General features: G+C 51.4%; 1 protein-coding gene and 1 long non-coding RNA gene across 2 annotated transcripts; both read right to left on the bottom strand.

Annotated features, from left to right (window-relative positions):
* Window positions 1-1,403: 1,403 nt before the first annotated feature.
* KRT8 (keratin 8) lies at window positions 1,404-8,898 on the bottom strand. The gene is made up of 9 exons (XM_070789043.1): window positions 8,457-8,898; window positions 5,818-6,026; window positions 5,124-5,184; window positions 4,594-4,689; window positions 3,850-4,014; window positions 3,452-3,577; window positions 2,475-2,695; window positions 2,298-2,356; window positions 1,404-1,817 (listed from the first exon to the last, which is right to left on the bottom strand). The coding sequence occupies exons 1-9, from the start codon at window positions 8,799-8,801 to the stop codon at window positions 1,663-1,665; spliced, it is 1,437 nt and encodes a 478-aa protein (XP_070645144.1). The 5' UTR covers window positions 8,802-8,898; the 3' UTR covers window positions 1,404-1,662.
* An 8,441-nt stretch (window positions 8,899-17,339) lies between these two features.
* LOC109559056 (uncharacterized) lies at window positions 17,340-27,267 on the bottom strand. Its single transcript, XR_002180706.2, has 2 exons — window positions 27,167-27,267; window positions 17,340-17,618 (listed from the first exon to the last, which is right to left on the bottom strand). It is a non-coding gene; the product is annotated as an uncharacterized lncRNA (long non-coding RNA).
* Window positions 27,268-27,598: the final 331 nt, after the last annotated feature.

Here is a 27,598-nt window from a genome sequence, read left to right as displayed (position 1 = left end):
GATATAAACGTCTGCTGCTGCTGCTGCTAAGTCGCTTCAGTCGTGTCCGACTCTTAGCAACCTCATGGACTGCAGACTACCAGGGTCCTCTGCCCGTGGGATTTTCCAGGCAAGAGTACTGGAGTGGGGTGCTGCATTGCCTTCTCCAATAAACATTGGCAGGTCTTGATAAAAATGAATTTTGTACTGAGAGCTGCTGCCACAGTAGTTAAGAGTCACTGCTCCGAATAATGGTGCTGTTAAGTTTTATCATCAGAGTGAAGTCCTCTCCTGTGACAGGGGACAGAGCCCTGACCCTGGTCCCAGGCTGGGTGATGGGGGCGGAGGAGGCAGAATGTCTCATCTGGGTCTGGAAGCAGCTCCATTGAGGTGGGCAGCAGGGAGGTAGTGAGACAGCCCCCACCTGTTCGTTCTCCTTTGGTGTTTGGGAAAGTCTGAAAATGCCCCCCATCTCAGCCGTGCTAAGTAAGGACTCACTTCGTCTAGCACTGAGGGGCCAGCGAATCTGCCCAGAACTCCATGAGTGGTGGTAGTGGTTGTGGAGTACCAGAGACGCCCTGCTCCACCCAGCCCTGCTCCTGCCCTGAACCCTGGAGACCCGTGTTCCTACGAGATAAGCAAAACCCCTATACACACTCCACAGAACCCATCCACACCCATATACACACAACACACCCTCCACGTGCAAACACACACGCCCTTCACATACTCCGCTGTATATCACACAAACACTGCCTGTAAATGGATGGAAAAGAGTGCCGAGGAACCATGGGCGGGGGGCGGGGAGGGTGGTTGTGACTGTGAGTGGAGCAGGGAAGGGCGCATCAGTCCATGCCAAGTCCCTATACCATCTTGGCTTCTAGAAACTGTGGGTGTGACACACCCAGCTGCTGAGAATGGACTCTAGATCTCTCCAGGAACTTCCTGTGTCCCTAGGGATTCTTTGTCCCCAGATGTTAAGGAATGAAGACGGTACAAAGGCATCTCTGGCCACCAAGAAAACGCCATATGCCTGGTTGAGGAGTACAGGCCTGAGAACTGGATGGTGCGGGGTACAAATACCTGATTTTTAGTTAGGCCATTGGCCTAACTTGGCCGACTTGGTCTCTCAGGGCCTGATCCTGATGCCAATCACCTGTGAGGCCTACAGAAAGGAAACCCCCCTGATATTCCCACCCAAAATCTGCTCTGCTCCCCAACAGGGTTTGCTGCACAGATAAAAGTCAAGTGGGGTATTTGAGACCAAGGCATCAATGAGTTTTTCAGCAAAAATAGTCTCTCTGGGATCAGCCTGGAAGAGGCCAGACTCTCCTCCACGTGGCCCCCCACCCCAGCTTCTGATCCCAGAGACAGGCCTCCTGACAACCTCTTTCCCACCTCACAGACAAGGGCTGCATACAGCATAGCGGGTTGGCAGAGCCAACTGAAGCTTTATTTTGAAAAAAAAAGATACTCGAATTGGATTTATTCTGAAAAAGACGCTTACATTGGCTTTTAGGTGGGGTCATGGGCGAAAGGGGCAACCCCAGGCAGTCGACTCCCCCCAGGTGTGGGCGGAGGACAGGGGCGAAACCTCAGGTCTCCTGTGCAGATGCTCCCCTGCACAGCTCCATCTGCAGGAGCCAATGAGCCGGAGAGGCTGGGAGGGACCGCAGGAGCCTTTCACTTGGACAGGACATCAGAGGACTCGGACACCAGCTTCCCATCGCGGGTCTCAATCTTCTTCACAACCACAGCCTTGGAACTGGTGCGGCTGAAGGAGCCGGGGCTCAGGCTGTAGTTGAAGCCAGGGGTCCCGTAGGACGAAGTCAGTCCACCTGGTCAGGAAAAGACAGCCACGTGAGTATGGGAGGCTGTGCTCACATCAGGTGCTTGCCGTTCCCCCTATCTCCCTGACACTCCAGAAGTGGTCCTCAGGGAGGGGGAACTGCCCTGGTTCACTTCTCCAAGATGACTGGGCGAAAACCAGGAGCAGGGTGGGACAGGGTCTTGCTATTAGCTATGTGACCTTGGGGAGATGTTAGAGACTTGGGTTCGAGTCCTAGGTCAGGAAAACTCCCTGGAGGAGGGCGTAGCAACCCACTCCAGTATTCTTGCCTGGAGAATCCCACAGACAGAGAAGCCTGGTGGGCTACAGTCCGTAGGGTCACAAAGACTCGGACACGACTGAGTGAGCACACACGCATGCGTGTGACCTTGGACAGGACATTTAGCTGGGCCCCAGCTTCCTCAGCTGTACCAGAGGGACCCGCAGAGGAGCTGCCCTCCGGCCCTGCCCCCAAGACTCGGACACTCACCTGCGTAGCCACTGGTGGTCTTGGTGTGGATACTCATGTTCTGCATCCCAGACTCCAGCCTGTACCCAGAGGACACATGGAACATCAGGACCAACCCTTGGCCCTGAGGACCCAGGTCCCATCTCCCGCACTCCAGGGATGGTGCACCAGGGGTGCTCAGGGAACCCCCACACCTACCGGCTCTCCTCGCCCTCCAGCAGCTTCCTGTAGGTGGCAATCTCCACGTCCAGGGCCAGCTTGACATTCATGAGCTCCTGGTACTCGCGCAGCTGCCGCGCCATGTCCTGCTTGGCGTTCCTCAGAGCGGCCTCCAGCTCGGCCAGCTTGGCCTGAGCATCCTTAACAGCCATCTCACCACGCTGCTCAGCGTCAGCGATGGCAGCCTCCAGGGAAGCCCTCTGTCGGGGGAGGGGACAAGCAAGCAGGTAAAGCAGAGGCCGGTTGCCTCCTCTCCTTCTCCACCTGCACCCACTCTCTCTTTCCCCTCCTTTAGGGACCCCCTCTCCACAACCTGGACTAACCAACTCCACCCACCTTATTCCAAGAAAATGTTAGAGGGGACTTTCGTCATGGTCCAGTGGTTAAAAATCTGCCTTGCAACACAGGGATTGATCCCTGATCAGGGAACTAAGATCCCACATGTCAGCTACTGAGCCCGTATGCTCTGGAGCCCACGAGACACAGAGAGTGCACGTGTCATAACTAAGACTCAAAGCAGCCAAATAAATAATTTTTTTTTAAAAGGGAAGAAAATGTTACCGGTGGGTGAGAGTCAGGAAGTGAAATGGGGGGACATGAGCAGCTTCCAGATCCCTCCTGCACACACTTCTCACCTGGGATGCTGTACTCCCCACTCCCAATGGGACTAGATCTCTGCTTTCTAAACCCCCTTAAGTCATCTGATATATAAGCACTCTGATTTATAATACAGATAAAGCAAGCTTGGGGAACCCATCCTGGACCTCCAACCTACCTGCCCAACCCGTGACCCCTGTTCTGACCCCTCAGCCTCCCAGAACAGTCTGGCCTGTAGCTACCCCTCCAACTCCCGAGATGCTTTCCCCAACCCCCAGACACCTCACTCCTTTCTGTAGTATCTCCTCCCACCCCAGAGGTGTCCCAGGACCCTCTCCCACCCCCAGCCCAGCCCATACCTGGCCTTTGAGACCCTCGATCTCAGCCTGGAGACGGTTGATGTTCCGGTTCATCTCAGAAATCTCCGTCTTCGTGCGACGAAGGTCATCCCCGTGCTTCCCAGCCAGTGTCTGCAGCTCCTCATACTGCAGATGTGAAATGAGGAGTGAGTTTGAGACGGGACTCCTGGTCCCTCCAAGGAAAGAGTACCCTCAGCCAAGTCACCAGAGCCCAGGTCATCTCACGCCCACCTGGCTCCACACCTCTGGGCCTGGAACATCCCATCCCTGTCCCCCGGCACGACTTGGCAGCCCCACTCCCAGCAGGCAGAGTTTGAAATCTCGCTTCTCCCTCAAGGAAGGACTAGCACCCGGAACTACCCAAAAGGGGAGCACCAGGTTGAGCCCCTGCTCTTTACCTTGATTTGGTACATGGCCTCGGCCTCAGCCCGGCTGCGGTTGGCGATCTCCTCATACTGGGCCTTGACCTCAGCGATGATGCCATCCAGGTCCAGGTTGCGGTTGTTGTCCATGGACAGGACCACGGACGTGTCAGAAATCTGAGACTGCATCTCACGGATCTCCTGTGGCAGGAAGGGGAGGTGGTAAGGCCCTGGCCCCGCACACAAGGAGTCCCCTTCTGTAGAAGGGCCTTCCACAAGGGACAAGACAGGGCGGGAGAGAAGGCAAAGTTCCTAAAGAAGGAAGATGGGTCGAAGACCTGGAACTTGGCGGGAAGTAAAGATGAAATGAGGCCAGGCTAAAAAGAAATCTGGCTTTGGGTGAGAGACCAGAAGGGCAGAGCCCTTCCACGCTCTCAGCTACCAGTATGGCGGCCCCAGAGGGCTCCCATATGACCCAAAGGATCTATCTAAACCCTAGGGACAGGGCAGGTCTGAGGTAGCCAGGTCACCACTCTGCAGTATGTATGATGACCTTGGACAGTCTCTTTCAGTTCTCTGAGCCCGTTTTCTCATCTGTGAAATGGGGTAATAAACCCTCCCTCATTCAGGGAGACAGAACATAAAGGACATCCATGCCAGGTTACTAATGGCAGTCGGAATTATTCCGGGTTGGGCCCTTGTCTGTTGGTGCACTGGCGGGGCTGGAAGGAGCCTCTGATGGGGCCAGGGAACCCCAGTCTCCGGCAACTAAGAACGTACCTCTTCATACAGTTGCCTGTAGAAGTTGATCTCATCAGTCAGCCCTTCCAGGCGGGACTCCAGCTCTACCTTGTTCATGTAAGCTTCATCCACATCCTGTGGGGTGGGGAAAGGGGAGCCAGAGCTGAGTGCCCACTCCTGATTCCAAGTTGGGGCCTATACTTAGAACTTTCTAATTGCCTTCCCACCTCAGCGATCCAGTCCGGTCTCTGCCCCACCACACCTGCATTCCCAGCGCCTTTACCTCACCTTCCTGCACATTCCACCTCCTCCCGCCTCCCCCTCGGCCTGGAGGCCTTCTATAGCTGGACCTCCAGTTCCACTGCTCCATTTGCTTAACCATGTTCCAACGCCCATGCTGCTGCATAGTTCTGTCCAAATGCACCGAGCTCTGTCCTTCTATGTTCAGTACCTAGGAGGCACCCAAATGTTGTCCCATGACTTGGAAACATTTAAGAACAGAAAGCCTCTAGCCTGAGGCTCTAAGCGCCAGCCTTCTGTGTCTGGTGGGGGGAGGGGTGCTCCCTCACCTTCTTGATGATGACAAATTCATTCTCCATGTCTGTGCGCTTTTGGATTTCATCTTCATACCTGATAAGGAAGAGACATAGAATGAGAGGATGAAAGGGAAAGGTGAGGTTGCCATTGGGTCTTTTGAGGGGGGGAAGAATATCTAGAAAATTCAGTTAATGGAAATGTAAAAAGATATGAGATAATTGGCTGGTCATTCTGCCTCAACCAGCTACTGTCTCCCCAGGCTTATCCCACACCATCCCCAGTCAGTGAGGAAGCCTAGAGCAGGAAGTGTCTCCTCAAATCCATGAATATATATTGGATTAGGCATATGAGGAGGGTTAGTAACAGTGACTGACAGGAGACCTTTGACAGAACTTTCTGGAATGTGCCGGAAATCAGGGATAAGGAAGAAATAGGGGCCAGGGCTATTAACATACAACAGAGGCCTGTCGGCTACCTCTGTCTCCCATCTTAGATTTACTGTGTAAACTCTAGAAGATAATTTGTTGTCCAAATCAAGACAGTTCTGCAATTGAAGGGGGAGGGGAAGTGCTATTAAAAATGGACATAAACCCAGACTGTCCTGGGGTCACCCTAATTATACAGGACTGCACTGCCCAAAACCAGAGGGCCTTAGGGTCTGAAACCTCTGGTCCCAAGGGGCCAGGCAGGGTGAGATGATTTCAGTTGGGGAGGACGGAGGCTCACTTGGTCTTGAAGTCCTCCACCAGCCCCTGCATGTTGCCAAGCTCCACTTCCAGCTTCAGCTTCTCCTGGGCCAGAGTTTCCAGCTGCCGACGGAGGTTGTTAATGTAGCTCTCAAACATGTTGTCTATGTTGCTCCGGGCAGTCTTCTGCTGCTGCAGGAGGTTCCATTTGGTCTCCAGAACCTTGTTCTGCTGCTCCAGGTGCCGCACCTGTATGATGGGGCAGAAAAGTCCACAGTCACATCAGGCCAGAGCTCAAAGTCTGGCACAAAGCAAGCACTGTGTTTTCCCTTAATCCACTCCCCAAGCAGCTGGGTCTCCAGAACTGCATTAGTGTTGGGCTGCAAGGAGACAAGGGGGTACATGGTTGGAAGTAGATATCTAGGAATTATGTTGAAGTTATACTTTCAGGAAAAAAATAGGTATTATTGACTGAGATTGTATATTACACATCAGTAAAAGTAGCCAAGTTTTGATTAACACTTTTCATGATTGAAAGAAATATAGATGGTTCATATCAAACAATCATGATTATTATTTGGAGTGGCTTTGAAAGACTCATAGATTACAGGGAAACTTCAGCCCTACAGTCTGGAAGGCACTGGCCAGAAGACCTAGGTTTTAGCCTAATGCTGCTACTGATCTTGAGTCGCTTCCCCTCTCTGAGCCCAGGTCTCCTCAACCCTGCAATGGCCTAGAAGATCTCAGGCAAGCCCTATCCAAGCCCCATCTCTAAGAGCAAGAAACTAGGTAAATCTGTCTGCAAACTGAAGACCCTCCTCCCCACAGCCCTCTCTTTGTGTTCTCCGACATCCAACCCCACCCTACTCTACCCTGAATCCACAATCCTGTTTTCGTGTCCAGAACACAAAGGTCCTAGGTTCCTTGGGTTGGAGGAATCCAGATTTTAGGATGAAATTAAACTATGTTGGAAGAGAAAATTTTTTAAGAAAGAATAACAAACTGGTCCCAAAAAGAGGAATGCTTTTTTTTTTTTTTTAATTAACCCAAAGTTGGAACTTCTTTTAAATTAGGAGGACTTGGAAAAGAAGTTTGTCTTGAGGGTTTGGTTCAGATCCAGCAAATCCATCTCTGTAAATCCCTTTCTTCCTCAGCTCATTCTGTCCCAAAATTATAAAAAATAAGTGATTGTAACATTTACCCTTATTAGACTGCTTAATGTAGGCCAAGCACTGCTAAGCTCTTACATGTATTATATGCCTGAATAGGCAAAACCTCTTGGATTTAGGGGATTAGGGAGCCCATTTTGTAGATGAGGAAATCAGATTTAGCAAGTTAGTCCATCAAAGGAAAGGGTAGAGCACTGGGGACCTTCCGCCTCTGCTAAACTACTCACTGGGAAGACCCCAGAGCTAGCTAAAGGCAGTCAAGAAGTCAAGTCAAGGGTCCCTAAGGCCAAGGAACCACCAAGCTTTCCCCAAAAACAGGGGCGGGCCCGGTTCCCAGGGGACTCCTATTCTTAAAGGCGCCAATCTGCCCCAGGATTTCCCTCCTTCCGCTCCCACAATGCCTCCCAGGAGCCAGTCAGCATAGAGGAACTCGTCCTCCAGCGCTGGGGGCCCTGGGGCCTTAAGGGAGCAACAACCCGCTCCCAACCCCAGGCTGCAAAACCCGGCCTGGCGCCTTCCCTGAGAAAGTGGAGCCAGGTCATTGGGGCAGAGCTGAGGAGCGAAGAGTGAGGGGACAAGGGCCGAGGCGGGGGGAGAGGGGCGTTGGTTGATAGGCGCCTTATCTGAAACCATAAATCCTGGGGTTTAAAAGGACGTGAAACGCGGGTAGGGTGTCCCACGCCCGCAGACTTTGAATCCTGCATGGGCTTTCCTGAAGCCAGTCCTGGCGTCCCACCCCACCCCATCCGACCCCACCCCACCCCATCCGACCCCACCCCACCCCTACCCCACTCCACCCTGACACACTCCCACCACCCCCACCCCCGAAACCCCAGGTGCTAAGTGCTCCCCAGGAGACTAGGCGCGGGTCTCCAGCACGCAGCCTCTGCCCCTCACCCCTCCGTGGGGGCTGGTCTCTGCCCCGCCCGGCCCCGCCCACAAGGTCAGCTCCCCGGGCCCTGGCCAAGTTATGACTCATCTTGATGCCCCCCACTCTCAGATCCCTAGAACGCCATAGGCCTGGATCAATATTTGCCTGCTTGAATCAGGACTGCTGCTTCCTTCTCCTAGAATTCTATCAAATTCCTTTTATTAAAAAAACAAAATTTTTTTTAAAGCACAGGAGCAGTACTGGAAAGGCCCTTGGGGCTGGGATAGGGAGAAGGGTGACCCGGAGGGAGGAACTCCCCTCCCACAGCTAAACACCTGGAACACTTCGAGGCTGAGAGCTTTACAGACTTGGGGTGAGATGGGCGAGTGAGTCAGGGGCCCCCAAGATTTACAGTCAGAAGCCTCCAAAATCCCTCCCTATCCCTTCCCCTGCCCAAACCCAAGTGCGCAGAGGGGCCAAGTCACTAGTTGGAAGGCAGAATGTTGCCAGAGTGGGTGGGGCCCAGCAGGACACTAGTGAGGGGCTGGAGATGTGCCCATGGGTGGAGTGACCAAGAGAAAGGGCTGGGATCCTGGTCCAGCCCCAGGCACTGCCAGCCACGCAGAGGGGAGCCCTCACCTTGTCGATGAAGGAGGCAAATTTGTTGTTGAGGGTCTTGATCTGCTCCTTCTCCTGGGTGCGGACGGCCTGGATGTTGGGATCCACCTCCAGCTTGAGGGGGCTTAGCAGGCTCTGGTTCACGGTGACAGCTGTGATGCCCCCCAAACCTGGGGCCCCACCGTAGCTTCCAGCCATGCTCATGCCGGTGCCCAGGCCGCCGCGAAAGCTGCTGCTGCTGCCCACTCGGGAAAAGGCCGAGGAGCTGATGCGGGAGCCGGGCCCACTGGTGTAGGAGCGGCTGCTGAAGGACCTGGGGGCAGAGGTAGACACCTTGTAGGACTTCTGGGTCACCCTGATGGACATGGTGGAGGCTGGAGAGGAGGCGAGGAGGCCGAAGCTGAGTAGGAGTCGAGGAGTCGAGGATTCGAGAAGCTGCTTCTCAGTGGGGTACAGCTCCCCGATGGCCTTTTATAAAACAGAGCCCAGCCCATGAGGAGGGGATTGGCCTTGTAGCTGAGTGGCTAGTCCCTGAGGGGGCAGGGCCTAACCTGACACCTGCCACCTACAGGCTGGACTCAGGTGGGGGCAGCAGAGAGCTGCTCCCACCCCGGAGCCCACGCCTGCACCACCCTGGAACCCAGGAAAAGGCAACTCTGTGAATGTGAAAGAGCAAGGACTCTGCCAGCCTCTACAAGCTCCCTGTAACAAAGCTTGCCCAGGGCTGCCCAGCCACTGCAGCCCCAAAGCCTGGGTCTTATCTCCTTCCCTCCCGTGGGAAATAAATGCACGCACTGGGGAACACGGCCAGCAAGGGACCCCTGGCATTTGAGTCTCCTCTGAGCAGCCGATAGTCCAAGGACACCACCCTGTGTTCTTTCTTTCCTCCACTTCGTGTGATTACGAAGGTCTGCCCAGGCTGGACACTTGGGTTCCAAATCATTGAACCTGAGGTCAACCATTTGCCTGGTCTTTCCTCAGTTACTGCTGTGCCCTCAGCCCCTGGTGCAGTGCCAGGAGGCACTGGGAAAATATTCTTGGAATGAATGAATGAATGAACACACACTGTCTTAGCTATGGGGCTGTATGTGAAAGTTAAAGTGAGATCCAACACAGTGCTTTTCCAGGACACAACGCCGTGGTATCTTTCTCTCTTCCCAAGATCACAGGATTCTTGGGCCTGAAAGGCACAGCGAAGGATGAACAAGAGCTAAAGGGCGGGCTGGGGGAGGTCAGGAGAGAAGGTGGCTGCAGCGGGGGCTTCATCTCATTGCTCATCACTCCTTGCAGGAGTCATTCCCACGGCCCCCAGTGGGTGGATCACAGGAAAGAGGCAGGACTGTGAGGTGGGGGTGGAGTGGGGAGCTCCAACGGTGAGTCAACCGGCAGCTTCTCTTTCTCGGCCACCTCCCTGTCCCCCGCTGGCCGTAGGAGAAGGAATAGAGTCCCTGCACCTGTCTCCCCAAACCCATTAAGAAAATGAGTCAGGAGAGCAGGTTGGGGCACCGCATGCACCTGCAGAAGGCTGGAGAATGGGGAGCTGAATAAGGCACCCAGGGCCTGGGTGGGGCATGGTGAGGCAGGCTGTGGGTGGAAAGCACAAGTTTTGGGTCCCCAAGGCAGAGATTCCAGTAGCAATTACCTAATGGCTGGGGCTGGATTCTCTGATAGATCCTGCAGGGCATGAAATGGAGAGGAGTGGGTGGCTGTTTACTCAAAGCCAACAGATTCCCTGGAGGAGAGGGACAGGTGGCCCAAAGCCCCCAAGCCCCAACCGAGGTGACTGCTACCATGCCTGTCCCCAGGGCAGGTGAGTGGATGACTCTACGTCCTTCTCCAGCAGGCATCCCAGGCACCCAGAGCACAGGCACAGAGACCCTTAGAGAGTGAGACCCAGAAACCCTCTCCCTGGGAGACGGACAAATCCCAAAAGACAGACTTGCAGATAAGCTCCCCTCAGATCACACATACCAGACCATGCACACATACGCACAAAAGAACGTACTTTGAAGTCCCTTCCGGAAAGACAAACCCAGAGACTCTCAGAGGGGACACAATGACCACATCCCTTTCTTCCCTCCCCTCTTTTCTCTTCCCACCCTCCCCAGGCCTGGCCTCCTGCCACACAGAACCAGGCCGTACCTGTTTGTACCAGGCCCTCTCTCAGCCCCTTTAAACAATGCTTAGTTTTCCAAGGAGTGATTTGAATGCAAGCTCCCCCCTCTCCAACAAACACCCACACCGAGCAGAGCTGAGAGACTTTGCTTTCCTGAGACCAAAGGGAGGGGTATGGGCCCGGTGCCAAACCAGGCCCAGAGAAGGCGGAAGGAGAGAGGGAGGGACTGGTCAGACAGGTATGGCAGCCCAGGGGAGGGACAACCCAGCAGCTCCCTGCTTCTCCTCCCCCACACTGTGGTCCACACAGCGGACCTGGGCACACTCAGAGGGGAGAGACCTTACCTAAAGTCCTCGCACAGAACTGCAGCCCAGAGCCCTCCCCTGAAATCTCAGCTCTCCCACCCCCAGCCCCAGCCACCCGGTCCCCTGGTTGCAGGAGTGCCTTTTGTTTAAGATGAAGACAAAGCGGCCTACGAGGACTCTGTGGTTTTCAGGCTGTAAGAAGGCCCAGACCTCACCCAGGGGAAGTTCCTCTTTGCTGGGGCAGCCCAGAACAATCCAGGGTGGAAAGTGCTTGCATCTTTCTTGTCAGCTCCCTATTGCCCAGAGCCCTAGCCAACCCCTCCCCCATGCCTGAAACCCAGCTTGGGGTGCAAGAGAAGAGGCCAGACCTGCCCACTCCTGTGGCCCCTGCCTGGGATTCCGGCTTGGAAGCAATAGAGGGAAGCCCTGGTGGCTCAGCCGGTAAAGAATCCACCTGCTATGCAGAAGACCTGGGTTTGATCCCTGGGTCGGAAAGATCCCCTGGAGAAGGGAATGGCAACCCACTCCAATCTTCTTGCCTGGAGATTTCCATGGACAGAGGAACCTGGTGGGCTACAGTCCATAGGGTCGTAAAGAGTCGGACATACCTGAGCAACTTTCACTTCACTTCACTTTCAGGACTAGGGCCAAGTTACGAGGGAGCAGAAAATGGGACCAAGGTGGCCTGAGGGGACAACTTGTAAAGCTGTCTCTGACCACTGAGGTCTGCACACTGCTTCCTACCCAACAAAAGGGAAAGTGTTTTTGGTGACGCCCTACCCAGATCCAGATTCTGCTCCAAACTGCCTTTCCTGGAAGTCAGAAGAGGGAAGAAGGAGACGCTCACCCCCTCCACCCTGATGGTGATGGCACAGGATGGCACCAAGGAAGTCCCTGGAGGCCTCAGGTCAAGGCTGAGGCCAGAGATGGGTGAACAGGGTAGCTCTTTATCATACGTCATTCACAATCCTCCGAAAAGATGGTCTGAACACATTCTTCTCAGTGATCAGGACTGGTGACACAAAACACCTCACTCAAAGAAGCACTACTCACAGTAGCCAAAATGCAAACAACGCAAACGTCCACCAGTTGGTGAATGGAGAGACAAAAGGCGACATCCCCCTACAATGGTGTACCATTCTCAGTAAAAATGAATGAATCACCCATACCTGCTACAGTTCAGATGAACCTTGAAAAACGCTATGCTGAGTGAAGGAAGCCAGTCACACAAGATCACGTACTGCATGATTCTATTTGTATGAAATGTCCAGAAGCAGCAAATCTATAGAGACAGAAAGCAGATTCATGGTTGCCAAACTACCTCCAGGCTGGAGGGAATGGAAGTGATTGGTAAAAATATGAGTTTCTTTTAGGGCTGATGAAAATGTTCTAAATTCAATTATGGTGATCATTGTACAAGCCTGTGAAAATAGTAAAAATCATTGAATTGTACATTTTAAATGGTTGAATTGTGTGGTATGTGAATTATAGCTTAATAAAGCTGTCACAAAAACAGGCAATCCACAAAAGCATAAATCTGCCACATATATAAAGTAGAGACTTTGCGGACCAGCATAGGATTCAGGGGACAGAAAGGAAGATTTTGTTTAGATGCTAAAGGTAGGTTCCCTGCTTCTAGATTAGTAACCAGAGCAGAGTCTCCAAAGAACTGAAGTCACTTTAAAAGATGAGCATTTGAGTCTTACTGTTGACATGGAAATATCTGAGTTTAGGGCTGAGGCAGCAAAAACAATTTAAGTGGAAAGCCACAGATGGTGGGAAAACCCATCAGTAAGCCACATCATGAATAATAAAGTTGATCTGATTGTTCATTTTTGTGCCTTATGCCTCAAGGCCAAAATTGTTTGTAGTCAGTGCTCAGTAAATGGCGACTATTTGTCATTGTGATAAACACAGCTCTGATGATTCAAGCCAGTCCAAATGGGAATATACTGCCTAGAGAGGCAACAAGCTCCTGCCCCTAGAAATCTGGAGAACAAGGTGTGCTAACCAGCTGTCTTCTGGGTTACTGTAGGAGGATTCCTAACTCAGATAGGGGTTTGGACTAGAACTTCCCGATCCTCCCCACTCTGAGAGCCTTGATCCATGATCTGCTGTCACAGAACTTAGGCTTTGGTTGGACAACCACGAATGTCCTCCAAACCAAACTTTTTATTTTGACAGAAGACGTAGTTAGAAATTATTAGAACAGGCACAGGGAGAAAAGTAGGAAGGTAAGCCTCCTAATGGAGGAAAGGAGACAAGCCTACAGCCTGGAGATGATGAGGTCTCCAGCCTGCTCTCCCTTCGTTATACCCTCGTCTCCACTGATACCAAACTGGACGCAGCTGTCTACTGGACAGACAGTCAACCGTAGCTCAGTCATTGCTGCCCTTCCTCTTAATTCTGGTTCTCCGTCTGGAGCATGCACACCAAAATCGCCCAGGCTGCCCCTGTATTTCTTTTTAATACAAGAACTCTTTTATTTTTTTAATGATTTTATTAACTTATTTTTGAGTGCACTGGGTCTTCATTGCTTTGCGGACTTTTCTCAAGTTACGGCGAGCAGGGGCTACTCTCCAGTTGCGGTATGCGGGCTTCTCATTACAGTAGTTTCTCTGGTTGCAGAGCACAGGCTCTAGGAGTCGTGGGCTTCAGTAGTTGTGGCATATGGGCTCAGTAGGTGCAGTTCTCTGCTTCTAGAGTGCAGGCTCAACAGCTGTGGCACACGGGCTTAGTTGATCCAAGGCATGTGGGACCTTTCCAGACCAGGGCTTGAACCCATGTCTCTTGCATTGGCAGATGGATTCTTTACCACTGAGAGCCCAGGGAAGCCCACCTGCACGTTTTAAAAGCTTCCTTGCAGCAGCTAGGGTTGAGCTCTTGGCCTTGGCTCTGCTCTCACATGAAGACCTCCAGAAATACACCTTTCTCCTCTCCCAAGAGGATATAGGCTACAGCCCAAGTCCAGAGCACTTCAGGGTCCCTGGTCAGAAAGGAGATACCTGCCCTTTAGGAAGGAAGATAGTGACCAGTCCCCAGAGCCTGACACTCCAAGGATACAGACAGAGACTGAGAGAGGACCTAGATAGGTCCCTCTCATAGAGGTGAGGACAATGTGCAGGAGGTCTGAGTGATGGGAAGGAGGACACAGGGAGTCGCTGGCTCCCCAGGAGGATGGGTCCCCAAGGAAGGAGTTGCACAGCCCACCCGCCTACATACCTCCACTGCAAGAAAAAAGTGTCCCTAAAGGTGTGTTCAGGTAACCAGATAGGAGTGCAGGAAGGGGAAAGGAACTGCAAGGACCTGGGTCTCCCCTACAGCCCCCATGCCTACCCTCACTCCTAGCCCTGAGAATCACCTGTGGCCTGGAAAGTGAAGTCACTCAGTCGTGTCCAACTCTTTGCGACCCCATGGACTGTAGACTACCAGGCTCCTCCATCCATGGAATTTTCCAGGCAAGAGTACTGGAGTGGGGTGCCATTTCCTTCTCCATGGGACCTTTCCGACCCAGGAGTCAAACCCGGGTCTCCCGCACTGCAGGCAGACGCTTTGCCATCTGAGCCACCTGTGGCCTGGGTTGCTTGGCAATGGAGCTATTGTCCAGTGGTCTTTTGTTGTGAATTTCCTGCCCAACAACCTGAAGACCAAAGCAAGGAGTTAGGGGAAGGGACCCCAGGCCTTTATGCCCTCCTGTTTTTATTCACACATTCATTCACACTTGTCCACTTAGGGTATTGCTTATCAGACAATACCCTAAACAGTGTGGTGTTCCTACCCCACAGACTATAGCCTGCCAGGCTCCTCTGTCCATGGGATTTTCCAGGCAAAAATACTGGAGGGTGTTGCAATGCCCTCCTTCAGGGAATCTTCCCGACCCAGGGATCAAACCCCAGTCTCCTGCATCTCCTGCATTGTAGGTGGATTCTTTACCAGTGAGCCACCAGGGAAGCTCCAAAATGGTGTGGGGAGATAGCTTTTGGTTCCTTTCATGCCAGTTCAGTGCAGGTAGGAGCCTCCTATGAATTAAGCAAGGTATAGCCTGAAGGTTTCTATTGAAAGGTGAATATTTAGGAGTCCTTAGTCACTAACTTGGTATATTGATGGTTTAGCAGCCTGGAGACCACCTTCAGATCAGCAAACTGACACTCCCAGGGGCAGGGCCTGAGAGAGGGGGGCTGAGGACAGCAGCGTACTTTGATAGGAAGAAGAACACAGTGTCAGCACTGAGTCAAAGTGCCCTCTGGGGAGGCAGGAGGTCTGGTGGGGAAGGGTACTGAGGTAAGCTCCCTTACCACAACATTGCCTGAAGTTTCAGGCTGTGACAGACTTCTGAGTATTCATTTTTCAGCCCACATCTCCCGGCCTCAGAGAAATCTAGGGCTCTGCTTGAAAAGGGCCCTTTGTGGTCTGAAAAACATCCCCCAGGTACCCCCGTAAAAACCCAGAACTAGTGGGGTTGAATAGGAACCTTTGGAGAGGAATAAATTAGGGGTTTGGGATCAAAACAAATACACACTGTTGTTGTTCAGTCACTAAGTCCCACTCTGCGATCCCATGGACCACAGCATGCCAGGCTCCTCTGTCCTCCACTCCCTCCCAGAGTTTGCTCAAATTCATGTCCATTGAGTCAGTGATGCTATCTAACCATTTCATCATCCATCGCTCCCTTCTCCTCTTCCCCTCGACCTTTCCCAGCATCAGGGTCTTTTCCAATGTGTCAGCTCTTCGTATCAGGTGGCCAAGATATTGGAGCTCCACCTGGAGCATTAGTCCTTCCAATGAATATCCGGGGTGAATTTCCTTTAGGATTGACTGATTTGATCTCCTTGCTGTCCAAGGGATTCTCAAGTCTTCTCCAGCTCTACACTTCAAAATCACCAGACACATACTACTACTGTATATAAAATAGCTAAACAACAAGGATGTTCTGTATAGCAGCAGGAACTGTATTCAATATCTTGTAGTATATTCAATATCTTTCCTATATGGGAAAAGAATCTGAAAAAGCATATACATATGTCCATGTATAACTGAATCACTTTGCAGTATACCTGAAACTAACACAACACTATGAATCAACTATACTTCAATTTAAAAAAAAGAACCTTTGAAGGCCTTGATACTTCATACTGATCAGAGTCCCAGGGTAGGGCACATTCTGACACACTAGCCCAGGCACCCAGTCCAGCCCTGGGTGAAGAAGAAGGGCCCCTTCTTGCTCTCCTGATACACAGGAGCTGTGACCCTTCCACATCTGGTTCAGAAGAGAAAGTTGCACGATGCAGGTGGAGTGGTGAAAAGTCATGGGCAAGGCGTGATCTTCTGAGAGCTCTCCCGGTCTCCAGATCTCACCGCTTCATCCCGGGAAACAGCCACTTCTTAGGCCATTCCAAACCTTCTCCGAAGTCAGGAGTCGTGGCCCACAGGAAGTGATCATTTGTGCATGGTAAGCTGGGGTAAATGCTTGGGACTAGGTGTGCTCTGGCCACGCAAAGCCTCCCTCTGACACTCAGAGAGCTGGTGGGCCCAGTGCATCACACAGGTATAGCTCACTCTTGGCATAGCTGGTGTGACCAGACACCCTGGCAGGGAAGCTCTGGCTTGGGGAGACTATTCTGTTCTGGTGAAGTGAGGAGCTGAGGGAGGAAGAGAAAGAAATGAGATGCAAGCAGCTATGGCCCAGCCCACCTTGGAGAAAGGGCTCAGAGATCAACACTCATGGGAGCCGGCAATAAATTCCCAGAAATTCTACCATAAACATCCAGCGTGAGGTTAATCACCTACCATAAACTCAACCACAGCTCATGGAGAAGCAGGACTGGGGGGGGGGGGGGGGGGTCTCCTCAAAAGTGCCCAAGACCAGCCCTGCCCATCTCTGTCCCCACCTCTTGGAGAAGAAGGAAGTAAAGACTCCACCTGGTGACATCTGGCTATGCCTCGACAAATGACTCCTATATGGATCTGTTTCCTCTCCTGTTATTAGGGGTGGGGATAGTCAGCCATCAACATTAACACAAGTTTTATGATTCTATATATCACTCAAGGAGTCCAAAGAATTTGGCTTCAATCAGAAAACAATGAGGATTTTCTCCAGAGGGTAGAGCCTAATGATGATAAGAAGGTATTTTCTGAGTACCTGCTGGGTTCTCCCTGGGTACATGTAATTCAAACTCAGCCCCTGCCCTCAGGACACACAGGAGTCAAGGACAAACAGCCACTCACATGCCCACCCTGTGTGCATACATCCCCTCTGATCCTAACAGCTAGTCAGCTCCTTGCCCTCCCCGCTTAGACACACACACGCCGTCCAAGCGTGAATAGTGCCACCTTTCCCACCCATCACAGCCACATGCATGCCACCCTTCAATGCACATCACACAAGTGCCTGTACACACACAGCTAAATCATCCAAACCAAGACACCCAGGTACTCATTATTGCTGAGGACTCCTGACTGCAAGTGACTGAGACCCAAGTCAAATGGGCTTAAGCATGAAATAGCATTTATTTGCTTACATAATTGGGAGGTTTGGGATGTTTATTTGGCTTTGGTACAGCCAGATGAGGAACTTGATGATGGCATCGGATTTTCTCTCCTTCCCTTGACTGTTTCCTTCTGTGTGGGCTTCCTTCTTAGCTGACCATGACCATGTCCATGCTGCAGCAAGGATGGCAACCAAGGGAGAGCCACTTTCCCAGTCTTTATGGCTTACGTTCCAAAACTGACTCCCATTGGATTGACTGAGGTCACGTGCTCCTCCTGGAACCAATCACAGTAGCAGGGGGACTAGGATACCAGATTGTGAGCCAGGCAGAGGACAAGGTGGTCAGCCCTTCCCAAACTCAATAGAAGAAGGGCAGAAGAAGATAATTCAGCAAAAGAAGAGGAAGAGATGCTGGGCAGGTAAAAACAACAGATGTTCGCTACTCACTGTAATCCCAATGTACACAAAGGAGATATGGAAATATAGAGACTGTAGGGGTATAAAGATATTGGTGTACCCAGCCGTTGCATAAGTATAAATCCTGCCTGGTCAAAGTCTACCTTCTCTACTTATCAAGGAAATATTGATCTCAGATAAATGAGTGATTGAGACATAGGATATAGGAATTTAGAAGAAGAGAAGAGCTGTTTTAAATGAGTTTGAAAAAAAACAAAATGAGTTTGGGCTTGATGAAAGTGAGTTTAGAAAAGAAACCTATAAAATGCAGTGAGTTATTGGATAAGAACAGGTATCTATGAAAAAGCAAGGCCAGGTGGGGAGAAGGGGATGGGATTGAGGGTTTTGAAGGCCAGACAGCTTATCCTATAGGTCACAGGGGCCAAGGAAGATGCGGGCTGGGAGGAAGACATGGTTAAAGCGGTGCTTTAGGAAGATTCAGGGGGCTGCAATGTGTAGGTTAGACGGTAGGGGCTAAAACTGGCAAGAGACTAGACAGGGGGCTATTGCAGCACAAGAGAGAAGGCTTGTGGGGTGCCCGGAGCAGGGTGGTGAGAGGATGGTAAGAAGAAAGAACCAACAGGATATGGCAGTTGATTGCCTGGCCGAGTCCAACATGAAGGGAAGTGAGAAGGTGACTCAGAGGCACTTCTAGTAGCTCCCTTCTGACCCTAGCACCTTCTGCTCTAGCAGACTGCAGCTCACACTCACCACGAGCTGCTGGACCTTAGAGTCAGACCGCAGCTTCTTGCAGACAGGAGAGCATCCACCAGTATCTATGTCTGGTTCCCATCCCTGCGCCAACCTCTGTCTGGCAGGGCATCCACCCAGAGAAGATGCCGCAGAGGGAATGTGTAGACTCTCCCCCTGAACACACACAGTTTACACCCATCACCTTACCTTTGTTCATCACACATGCACGCACACACACACCTTCACACCAGCAACAGGGTGATGAGGCCACCATGAAATCCTCTGTGGTCCTCAACAGGAGATCCAAATCTGGGAGAACCTGTTTTCTCCCCTCCCATCATGCCATGCTTGGAGAACAGGGTTTGGCTCTTGTCTGACTCTGACGAGGGACCTGGACACATGGAGCCAATGCAAAGAGATGTCTGAGATAAGGAGATGAATGCAAACCACATTCTGCAAACCTCTTAGGTAGCTGGCACTGAGAGCATGCTCCCTGGAGAAGAGGCACAGACTGCCAGAGGAAGAAGGGACATTCATCTGTGTGGTGGTGGTTGCGGTTTAGTCGCTAAGTCGTGTCTGACTCTTGTGACCCCGTGGACTGTAGCCTGCCAGGCTCCTCTGCCCATGGGATTCTCCAGGCAAGAATACTGGAGTGGGTTGCCATTTCCTTCTCCAATTCATCTGTATGGCCCCTGGGATATGACCAGCACCAGCAGGAAGGAGCCCCCAGAGAGAGACTTCTGCTGGCTGTAAGAAAAACTTCCCCAAAGCTCAAGCTTTGGACAAGTGAAGTCTGCATTGTCACCTGGGAAGTGGTGGCAGAAGTTCAATAGATGGGTTGGCAGGGCCCCAGACACACATTCTAAGACCTACTATGTGCACTGTGAACTTCACCTCATGGAAACTTGCAAAGAGTTTGTAAGTTTATCCTTCCAGGCAAGGATGGGTAAGTGCCCAAGTCCACACGGCTCTGAAGAAGACTGGACTGAATGCGGTGGACTCCTCACTGGTGGGACTGACCAAGCCTGTTGATGCATGTCCTACTGCAGCCAGTGTGACTGAAGGCCAGAGGATACTGCATGCGATCAAAAGAATTTTGTAACTACTTCCCAACTGTGTGAAGCTGGGCACACTACTTAATCCCTCTGAGGTTCCTTTTCCGCAGCTGAAAATGCAACTACCTAAGGACTGGTCTAACAATCAGGTAAGTTGACAGTTGTAGATTTTCAATCAATGTTAGCTCGACTCTCATCACCCCTCCCCATGTGCAGCTTCCCCATTCCTTCACCATCTTCAGGACCAGCAGCCCATGGAACTTGTGTTCACACCCACTTTGACTCATTTGCCTGGTGAAAATTGAAGTCCCTGAAGGATGGGACCATGTCTCATGCATCTCTGTGTCCTCTGCAGTGTTCACTCAGCCCATGGGAGGTGTTCACAAGGCAGAGAGCGATCGTTCAGAAGGGTTGAGGGTAACTAGAGAGAGGTGGTGATTGCGAGTATAAGAAGGAGTCTCTGGGATTGTAATAAAGGGATAACATGCAAAACTCTGCTGCAATGCAAAACAGAAGCTTGCAAATCCAATTCCAAGGAAGCCAGCCATGCAAACTGAGCTCTGCCCATGACACCCATTCTGCTTCCCCAGCTCCCAACCCAGGGCTCTTTTCCCTGCCATCCTTGATGATGGTGAAGGTGGTGATGTGGGAAATAAATGATAGTGATAATGATGTCAGCTTTCATTTGCTGGGTTCCCACTAATGGTCAAAGTGTCAGATCTCTTACATATTTATAATCATAAAATAACCCAGGAGGAAGGTAACATTACCCCATTTTACAGATAAGAAATTTAAAGGTCCTTCAAGATTTGACCTCAAGTCTGGGGTAAGTCCAAACCCTGGGCATGCTGTTTTCAGTGATGCTTTCTTATAGAGTCTGTGTGAATAACCCAGAAGAAATGTCCCCCCCCCAAAATTTTCTTCTTTTATTTAGCAATCCAAAAAATATATATTATATTCATTTACTGAATATCTAAATGACCTCTCCTACTTAGTAATCCAGACAGACCTAGGGGACACCTCCCCCAAAAAAGAAAGCCCATGAGAGCAGAGACCTTGACTGCCTTACTAACTACTATATCTGCAGCCTTAGAAAGTGCCTAGAAAGCGCCTTCCAACATATGATGAATGAATTCACTAATCACTGCTCAGTCTATGCCATTGTGTGTGCGTGTGTATGTGTGTGTATTAGAGAGGGTAGGAGAGCAGCTCAGGTCAGGTCAGGTCGGTACTACCTACCACCCGATATCCAACATACCTTCCGGGACTCCTTGGTCTCTAAGGGCTAAGACAACTCCAAAACAGATCACAGTGATACAACCCTAGGTCTAGTGACAAAGCTGCTGACCTGGAAGGTGGAATTGGGCTTGGTCCCAGCCAGCCCAGCCAGCTGGAACCTGTTTAGCCCCAAGGAGTGTTAGGCAAGCTTCTATGGCAACACAGAGCAGTCTGTGTTTTTGCATTCCCAACAGAATTCCAGCCTGAGGCCAGGGCTCCCCAAGGCATTGCTCCTGTACTGCCCTCTCTCTCCTTCCTTGGTTTCCCAGGTGATCATCTGGGAAAGCTAAGAGAAGCACAAGCCCCAGAAACAGCCTCCACAACATGGGAGACAAAAGTGAAAGTGGTTCAGTCGTGTCCGGCTCTTTGTAACTCCATGGACTACACAGTCCATGGAATTCACCAGGCCAGAATACTGGAGTGGGTAGCCTTTCCCCTTCTCTGAGGATCTTCCCAACCCAGGGATGGAATCCAGGTCTCCCACATTGCAGGCGGATTCTTTGCCAGCTGAGCCTCAAGGGAAGCCCTGGGAGACAAAGGAGAGGGCCATTTCCCTACCGGATCAGAGCTTCTGGCTCAGGAGTATCCCGCTGCAGAAGTCAGAGTCTCCAGGCCTCCTCCTAGTCCCATAGGTCCATGGCTCCCATGACCCCCACATTTGCAGCCACAAGAACCCTCCACCTCCAACCACCCCTCCCCACCCACAGCCTGACCCTATTTCACATGACAGCCAGCTCCTACACAAACTCTCTCTCCACCTGGTTCCTTCACCAGACTCTCCTCTCTCTGGCTCCACTCCAAATACCTCCTACAGGAAGCCCTCCCAGACTTTCCCTCTCAGACTTCTCCCCAGGTTTCCCATCCAGGACTCTGATCCGGTCTCCCAGAGTTGGGCATGGGTGTAAGTACCCATCCACTGACTTAGGAGTTTCCTTAAGGCAGTAATGACAGCTTTTAATCCTTAGAGAAACTATGAAATCAGCACTGTCTCCATTTTACAGCTGAGGAAACTGAGCATCGAGGTTCAGAATAGCTTGTGCTCTAACAGTAGAACTGGGCCCTGTCTGCCTCCCTGCCTTACCCCTCCCTCTCTCCCCATCCCTTCAGGGTCTTACCATATGCCAGGCACTCCCTGAATCATAGACTTTTTATAACCCCATTTAATCCTCACAATTAAACCTATGAGGAAAGTACAGCTAGTCTTATATATACATTAACATGCAGAAGTTTAGAAACTTTAGATCCATTCTGTAAGGTCCCGTAGCACCTAGGTGTCAGGATCAGAATCCAACCCAACTCTTCTGGCTCCGAAACCCAGTTAGCTTTCCCTGTCCTGCTGGGCTTCCCCGTCCTGAGTCTAACCAGACACAGAGACACAGGGGATAGGGTACAGACCCTCCAGGCCAGCATGAAAGCGTTCGCTGTCATCAGCCAGCACCTCTGACAAAGGAAGATGACTTCCAGAAGGCCTGCAGAAGTTGCCCTGCTGATCTGGGGCTTAGGAACCCCGGGACAGCTGAGAGCGGGCTCCCTGGCTAGCTGACCTCCTGCTCCCAGTCCCTGCCCAGCCCACAAATCCTGCGAGCTGACACACCCTCAGGACCTTTCACTTCTGCAGATTCCTCCACCACCTCCAAAGTGCTCCAGGCTTTGTCAGGAGAATTCTTTTTTTTTTCATTTTAAGAATTGTTTTCAACAGTTCTTGAAACAACATATACGGCCACAGCCAATTAAACTGGGAAATCAAATAACCCGTGCTCCAGTCTCAACTCAGTCTCTAAGTTGCTGTGTGATCTGAGACAGGTCACTTCCCCTCTCAGAGCTACAGTTGTTGCATCTTTTATGAAGGAGCAGTCCCATTTATTTTAAAAATTCCTTGAAATTACATTTTATTGTTAATGACATTTAAATTCATTTTGTTTTTAGAACTTTGATCTTCCCAAAGTAATTGCAATGCCTTGGGGAAAACATTAAGCTTGAAATCACACCTGATTTGGGCAATTATATAATGCTAATGTTTGCAAGAGATTTTCTTTACCCTGTGCAGTCCCCATATAGAACTACTGCTGGGAAGAATAGGGAGGGGTACAGGAGAGTTAGGGAGCTGAAGATCAGCACGTCCACACGGCTCTATTTAAAAGGGATAACCAAGAAGGACCTATGGGATAGCATAGGGAACTCTGCTCAGTGTTATGTGGCACCCTGGTGGGAGGGGAGTTTGGGGGAGAATGGAGACATGTATATATATATGGCTGAGTCCCTTTGCTGTCCACCTGAAACTATCACAGCATTGTTAGTTGGCTCTATTCCTATATAAAATAAAAAGATTTTTTTAAGTTAAAAAAAAAACCTACCGCTCTGATGGGTGAAAACTATAAGGTCTCCCCCAAGAATTCACCCAACCCCTGTCTGTTGCCTCCTTCTCCTCCGTTAAGGAGCTCCTGTGGTAAGTCCACTCTCACCTGCCCTCCAGAGTCTGCTGCTGCTGCTGCTACTGCTAAGTTGCTTCAGTTGTGTCTGACTCTGTGCGACCCCATAGACGGCAGCCCACCAGGCTCTCCCGTCCCTGGGATTCTCCAGGCGAGAACACTGGAGTGGGTTGCCATCGCCTTCTCCAATGCTACCTCCCTGCAATACCAACCCTTGAACAAAACAGCATCAGCTCCCTTAAGTAATGCCTTGATGTGATGATTCAATCGCTAAGTCATATCCGACTCTTGCGACCCCATGGACTGTAGCCTGCCAGGCTCCTCTGTCCACGGGATTCTCCAGGCAACAATACTGGAGCAAGTTACCATTTCCTTCTCCAGTGTAATGCCTTCCTCCCTTTCAAAGGAACATCACCACCCTACTTCACTGATTTCTGCTCCTGCTATTCCTTGAATTAGCCAGTCCTCCCTTCAGTCTGGTCTTTTCTCCCTTTCAGTAAGGCCCCAGCCATGGTATTTCAAAGCTTGAGCCTTTTTGTGACTCCTCCTCTCTGCTGTGAGCCCTGAGCTGTCTCGTCTGTGCTTCTGACATGTCTGCCGTTTGGTCTCTGTGTTGTTACTTGGGTGTATCTTTCTCTGTGCATCCCATCTTTCAAAGTGTGTAAAGTTCACTTTTTTCTCTGACAGTGTAGGGGATGCAGGAAGTGAGTATGATCATACATAATCCCTAAATCCAAATTTTTTCAATATCTACAAAGTGTGTGTGTGTGTATACATATATATATATATATATATATATATTTACTTGGCTGCTGCTACTGCTGCTAAGTCGCTTCAGTCGTGTCCAACTCTGTATGACCCCATAGATGGCAGCCCACCAGGCTCCCCCATCCCTGGGATTCTCCAGGCAAGACCGCTGGAGTGGGCTGCCATTTCCTTCTCCAGTGCATGAAAGTGAAAAGTGAAAATGAAGGCACTCAGTCGTGTCCGACTCTTCGTGACCCCATGGACTGCAGCCCACCAGGCTCCTCCATCCATGGATTTTCCAGGCAAGAGTACTGGAGTGGGGCGCCATTGCCTTCTCCGCACCAGGTATTAGTTGTGGCACGTGGGATCTTTACTTGTGGTATGTGGGATCTAGTTCCTCAGCTAGGGATGGAACTCAGGCCCCCTGCATTGGGAGCCTGGAGTCATAGCGACTGGACCACCAAGGAAGTCTCAATACTCACGACGTCTTTTTTAATGCTGTACAATATCACACAAGTTAGACATATACAATATAGTCACAATTTTGAAAGGTTATACTCCATCTATTGTTATTATATGACTATTTTTTAATATAGAGAATGTGACCTGGAGATAAAATGAAAATAAATATTACATTAAGTGGAAGTTTAAGTATTGAAAGGGAGAAAAGGCTAGACTGAAGGAAGGACCGGCTAATGCAAGGAGGAGGAGGAGAGTGAGGGAAAAGGAAAGGAGGGGATGTTCCTTTGCAAAAGGAGCGGTGAGGGGTTGGCGGGGGGATCTCTTTTCACTCAGACCTACAGTGGAACATGGAGCCCAGAGTCCAAGGCCCAGAGGAGAGTGGGAACAGCGTGCTTCGAGGGGACAAGAGCAAGCCACGGCCTGGGTGGTGAGGAGACCTCCTGGGGGAGGAGGTGCCAAGGAGCAGATTTCTGAATATGGTGCTGAAATGCCTCAAATTCCTGGAAAAGTCTGTGTAACGCAAGGTCAGGCCCAAGAAGAATGCAATTGGAGGGATGTCCGCACAGCCCACCACCTTGCAGAGAACCAGCCGTAAACCTTATCTCTCCACCCACGGAGAGCTGGGGAGAGCTATCTCCTCATTCTCCGGAATTCAGGCTGAGTCAGCCCTGGGGGTTGGGAGGCCTAGGCCATACACCTGAGTCACCCCAGCATGGGTGGTCCATCCGGAAATGAAGTTGGAGCAAAGGGTGGCCAGGATCACTGATGCCAACAAAGGCTAAGTGTCTTGGATTCCTATCAGCCAGCCCTTAGCCAGAAATTTCCCTCCCAAGAAAGTTGTGTCCCGGGGCTGGACAGCACTGTATTGCAGGCAGCAACTTTGGACATTCAGGACAGTGAATTTCTTGTGGCCTGTGGGTTTTCCCTCTCTCTGCCACCATCAACTACTTCTCCAGCTTCAAAAATGGCAGTTGACTCACCCTCTTTCTTGGGGCATTGGAGTAGGACCCAGAAGGGAGCCCAATCCTGATTCCAATCTGTCCCCCTTCCGCCCTGAGTGGAGCCCTGGCTTCTGGGAAGGAAGGAGGAGAGAAGAGGCAGTGTTCCTTGCTGTCTGTGGCCCTGAGAAATTCTCCAACTCCCTGCCATGTTCCCTCCCGCCTTCTCGCAAGCAGGTGAGAAGGGGCCCCAGGGAGAGAGACGTGCAGCCACGAACGCCCTCCTCCTCCTCGCAGAGTTGGGGGAGAGGTGACCTCACTGCCCGCCTGAGGCTCCTAGACACGTAGGCTTTTTCCCTGTGGCCCAGCCCCCCTCCGCCTCCACACTGAGCTGGCTTTGCTTTGCTCCAAGTTGTCCTCTCCCAGGGCCCAAGGCCCAGGGCCCAGCCAGACTGTTCTACAAACACCACTTTGATCCTGTCACTCCCCAGCTCAGAACTTCCTTTGCCTTCAGAGTAAAGGTCAAGCGGCTCATGAAGGATGGAGCTGAGTCCTTCCTACCTGGCACTAGCTGCTCCTGCCCCAGCCCCAGGGCTCTGCCTGTCCCTCCTGCCACCATCCTTGGCACCTGCACCTGCTGAAACCTTACCCTTCCTGCAGGCCCCGGCTCCAGCACACCCCGGGCCCTCTGCAAACATTTACTGAATGAAAATCACACACCAGGCACCTCCGCACACCGCCACCCACAGTCAGCACAGTAGGAAGTGCCCCTCCCACAGAGACCCCAAGAACCGACCTTTGTTACTCCCTGGGCTGGGTTATACCTGTCTGAGCACCCCTCCCTGATTGTAAACCCAAGCCACAGGCATCTGACAGGCAGTGGACAAGGGCGAATGAAGCAGGCGCCCATATTCATCTCATCTGATCTGCACAGTAACCTTGGGAGCTCAGTATGGTTATCCTCATTCACAGATGAGGAACCCAAGGCTTAGAGAAGTGATTTGCCCATCCAGTGGTATTTGGGGCTCAAGCCAGGGCCCCCAAATTCCAATCCAGGGCCTTCACACCCGCTATAAGGCGCTTCCTCAAAAATCAGGGTGGTGGGACTTCCCTGGCAGTCCAGTGGTTAAGACTCTGCCTTCCAGTGCATGGGGGGCAGTTTCAATCCTTGGTCAGAGAGCTAAGATGCCACATGCCTAATGGCCAGAAAACCAAAACATTAAAAAAGAAGAAATATTGTAACAAAATCAATAAAGACTTTAAAAATGGACCACATCAGAAAAAAAAAAAAACATAACAGGGTTCTGTCTTGCAAGTTTCTATTTCCCTCAGCACCCAGCACAGGAATTTGTTTGATTCACAGAATGAGAGAATGAGTGAATGAATGAATGGTTCCAAGAGTCAATTCTATCCAGGTGAATCATTTTCTCCGCTCTGATCCCTATTCTTCTCCCCCACATTTGTTTTTTCTGTCCTCTCCTCTCTTTCACCCCAGGCCCTAAGGATCCAGCAGATAAGGAGGAAAGAAGCTGTAATTGTTCTCACTGATTCCAGGGATTGGATTCAGGCCCCAGGATCCAGGCCCCTAGATGGGAGGACAGGAAGGCTCTGCCCTCCACCCCACACCCAGCTTGATAGCGAGACCCAGCCCTCACCCCATCCTCCCCAATTTCTCTCCAGACCCAGGGGCAGGAGGGGCAGGAGGGGGAAGCAGGGTGCCTGAGAGCAGTGAGGGGGTGGAGAAGGGCCTAAATGCATGACTCACCGCCCTCGTGCCTTCCGGGAAGGGGAGTGAGGGACACCTGGACGCTTGAAATTCCAACCCTTCCCCAGAGAGAACTTAGGTGTCTGGACAGGAGGAGGAAGAGCTCTGTTTACCTCAAACTAAAAAGCAGCCATGGCAACGGAGCCCAGGGCCATCTGAGCAGGGAGCAAAGGTCTTGACCAGAGTGAGGGCCCTGCTACCAGCCTGCCAACTGGGCCATTTGCCCAGATGGTGCCACGCAGGCCTTCTCTGGCTGAGCACCCCCTTGTGGGCACAGCCTGTCCTGAGAGCTGGGGGACAGTCCTGAGGGAGAATCCACCCATTTTACAGATTCACATGTGTTCCCATCGCCTCCTCACGTCCTTCCTTGAGCCTTCGCTCTGACAAGGGACAGACAGACAGACACTGAGCCAAGGGGAGCTCTTGGCCTCT

Source organism: Bos indicus, chromosome 5 (genome assembly GCF_029378745.1).
Source record: "Bos indicus isolate NIAB-ARS_2022 breed Sahiwal x Tharparkar chromosome 5, NIAB-ARS_B.indTharparkar_mat_pri_1.0, whole genome shotgun sequence".
In the NCBI taxonomy this organism is placed as follows: domain Eukaryota; kingdom Metazoa; phylum Chordata; class Mammalia; order Artiodactyla; family Bovidae; genus Bos; species Bos indicus.
The sequence above is the reverse complement of the archived record's forward strand: the minus strand, read 5'-3'. Positions and strand labels throughout refer to the sequence as shown.

Bases quoted from the DNA above. Each gene is read 5' to 3' on its own strand.
- KRT8 (XM_070789043.1), bottom strand. From the start codon at position 8,801: ATGTCCATCAGGGTGACCCAGAAGTCCTACAAGGTGTCTACCTCTGCC. The intron at 2,357-2,474 runs GTAGGTGTGGGG...CTCTGGGTACAG, and splicing joins CTGGAGGGCGAGGAGAGCCG to GCTGGAGTCTGGGATGCAGA. The intron at 1,818-2,297 runs GTGAGTGTCCGA...TTTCCTGACCAG, and splicing joins GACCACCAGTGGCTACGCAG to GTGGACTGACTTCGTCCTAC.